General features: G+C 37.6%; 1 protein-coding gene across 1 annotated transcript in view; it reads left to right on the top strand.

Annotated features, from left to right (window-relative positions):
• Window positions 1-2552, top strand: part of Baat (bile acid-CoA:amino acid N-acyltransferase) — a 16188-nt gene extending 13636 nt beyond the window's left edge. Inside the window, exon 4 of the mRNA XM_004638090.2 lies at window positions 1582-2552. Coding sequence (XP_004638147.1) covers window positions 1582-2175 — 594 coding nt within the window. The 3' untranslated portion in view covers window positions 2176-2552. The remainder of the gene's footprint in view (window positions 1-1581) is intronic.
• The last annotated feature ends 577 nt before the right edge of the window (window positions 2553-3129 follow it).

Below are 3129 nucleotides of genomic sequence, written 5' to 3'. Positions count from 1 at the left end.
TATAATATGTCAATTAAAATTAAGACTTAGAAAATAATTTCAAATATATTCATTGATACGAACCATCTCTTGCAACATTTATGAGGGAAATAGCATATATGATTGATTATATTTCCTGAGATTTCTATCCCCTCATCCTAATTGCTTTTCACATATCTGTCCATCAGGTAGAAATGGTATATTCAGTCATTTTTTCCTAAATATTAAGAAAATAACCATGATGCATTTGTCAGTAAAATGACTTTAAAAGATTGAAGACCAATTATGCAAAGTATGTGAGAAGAGTAAAGACATGAGAAAAGAAGTCTGAACCTTGGTCCTTGCAAGCAGTCAAGACACAAGATAATCATTTTTCACTGCATTTTGGGCCATAAACAATAGTCACCATTAACTTCTGCTTTGCACTCCCAAACATACCTGGTGACTGGGAAATGTTTAGTCTGTACTCATAAGCATGTTACTTCCCTTTCCCTTCACTTGATTTATGCTTCTTTCTCTCAGGATTCCATAACTCTTTGGCCTGTCCTATTGCATTAAATTCTGGCATTCTGTTTTGATTTTTTCTGGTAAGAGATGGACATTTGGTCTTTATGGGGAATAACTCTTTTGCTGGCTTGTGCAGGATCTGCTCTTCTGCTAAAGGATACAAGGCAGGCTTTCTTGCCTATTATATAAAAGTATATTATGACCTGACTACTACATATTATTATATATAATTCTCCAGTGTTATTTTTTACCATCTTTTGATTCTGCTGTAATGCTGCTCTTTAATTAGGAAGAGCCAAGATTTTTTGATACATCTTTCAACAATGTTCATTATCATGGTAACATTTTCTTTTCCACCTTATTTTGCTGCTTCCCAATTTACCTTTCAAATTCAAGTATGAAGAGCTATCAGGGTTTCCCTAAATGCACTGATGTTTGCTGTCTCAGTTTTTGCACATGTTCTTCATGTGGTGAATCCATTAGGAACATCCTGGTTTCACCTTTTGCACTTCCTTCTGAATTTGTAGAGAGAAGAATTCGTGCAACAAAGTTTACTAATCTATGATTCCCTGATTCATAGTATTTACAATAATACCTACATGTTACTTGTTTTATCACAGCATTTCCTCAGGGCATTTAAAACTGAAAAAAATCAACTACATCACTTAATCCATGTTATTGAGTTATCAAAGCCTGACAAATTTTCCAAAAAGTATTTCCTTTGAATGTACAATACCACAGTACTCTATGACATATAAAAAAAAGGGCATGGTAGGGTTTTTCTCCCTTCCTTCCTTCCTTCCTTCCTTCCTTCCTTCCTTCCTTCCTTCCTTCCTTCCCTCCTTACTCTTTCCTTCCCTTCCCTTCCCTTCCTTTCCCTTCCCTTCCCTTCCTTTCCTTCCCTTCCCTTCCTTTGCCCGCCCTTCCTTCCTTCCTTCCTTCCTTCCTTCCTTCCTTCCTTCCTTCCTTCCTTCCTTCCTTCTTTCCTTCCTTCCTACCTTTCTTCTTTCTGTAATTAGAGTTCATTTATGTTCTGAAACTGGATTTTTCTTTTAACTGCAAGATAGAATAACATTGCCTTTCCATTGTTTTCAGGTCTTGGGTCCAGGCGTTGGGATAGTCTCTGTATGCAAAGGAGCAGAGATTGGACTATCCATGGCTATTCATCTAAAACAAATCACAGCCGCAGTGCTTATTAATGGGCCTAATTTCGTTATTAGTGCACCACAAATATACCATGGTCAGGTCATTCAGCCTGCAGTTTGCGCTATAGAGTATAAACACATCAATGCCATGGGGTTAGCAGAGTTTTATCAGGTTTATACAGAGAATAAAAATGAGAATAGCCAGTTTTTCCTTCCTATTGAGAAGGCCCAGGGACATTTCCTCTTCATTGTGGGAGAAGAAGACAAGAATCTCAACAGCAAAGTACATGCTGCACAAGCTACTGAACAGCTGAGGAGAAATGGGAAGAAAAATTGGATGCTTCTGTCTTATCCCGGGGCGGGCCATCTGATAGAACCTCCCTATTCTCCACTATGCTGTGCATCTAGGATCCCTTATGTGGTGCCAGCCATTCACTGGGGAGGAGAAGTTATTCCACATGCAGCTGCACAGGAACATGCTTGGAAGGAGATCCAGAAGTTTCTCAGGAAGCACCTCATTCCAGGGGAGACCAGTCTTCTCTGAGAAGACTTGAGATAGTTGGGAAGTGGAGCAATAAATATTTTCTGCACCTTCTCTTGATTGTCACAGATGAATGGTTGTTCTGTTTATTATAAAAAGGAAGTTATTGTAAGAAAATATCAGGGTGGATGAGAGACTTAAAGTCTTGATTTTTGAAAAAAACAATAGTTTCTACTCCATGAAGTGTGTACTGAAAGTCCTATAATATAGAAATAAACATACAGACATACAGCTATACTTGCCCTAAACTATTCAGCACCAAAGCAGTGCATCAACTACCTATAAAAGCAAACCCTCTTCCTTTGTTTGGTGCCAATGATCTTTCTGCTCTTGGTCTGACCACACGGGGTCTGAAATAAAGATATCACTGTTTTCTTCAACCCTGCCTGTTCTAGCAGTCTTTATCATGCCTTGGTGTTTAGCTTGTCGAAAGGATGCATTATTTTAAGACAACAGGAACCATCATGTGGCTGTAGAATCAGGAATCGTTATTCAATCCACAATCCAAGAAAATATAATGGAATAGTGTTTTGTTTTTAAATATATATAAGATTTTTATATTCTGAACATCAAGCAAAGAGATATATGTGTTTTGTTGAACTGGGTTTGGAGTAGCCATGATGATAAGGACTGGAATTCTAGAATAGAGGCTTGGCAAACATTTCTGCAAAGTCCCAGATGATATAAATTTTCAGGTTTCTGAACTAGAAAGTCTTTGTCACAAATTATCAGTTCTGATGCACCAAAATGCAAAAACTATTATAGGTAATATGCAATAAATGATATTACCTGAGTTCCAATTATATTTGTGTTAGGTTTTTTGGCAGAGCAATAAAGAGAGAGGAAAGATTAAAAAAACTTTTATTGACTCTAAAGACTTGGAGAGAACCCTAGGGAAGTGGGAGATCCTCTGACCTCTCCCCTGTCTATAAAGCTAAGGTATCTGGACTGGAGTGG

This window comes from Octodon degus, unplaced genomic scaffold (assembly GCF_000260255.1).
Source record: "Octodon degus isolate 3935 unplaced genomic scaffold, OctDeg1.0 scaffold00094, whole genome shotgun sequence".
Classification (NCBI taxonomy): domain Eukaryota; kingdom Metazoa; phylum Chordata; class Mammalia; order Rodentia; family Octodontidae; genus Octodon; species Octodon degus.
The sequence above is the reverse complement of the archived record's forward strand: the minus strand, read 5'-3'. Positions and strand labels throughout refer to the sequence as shown.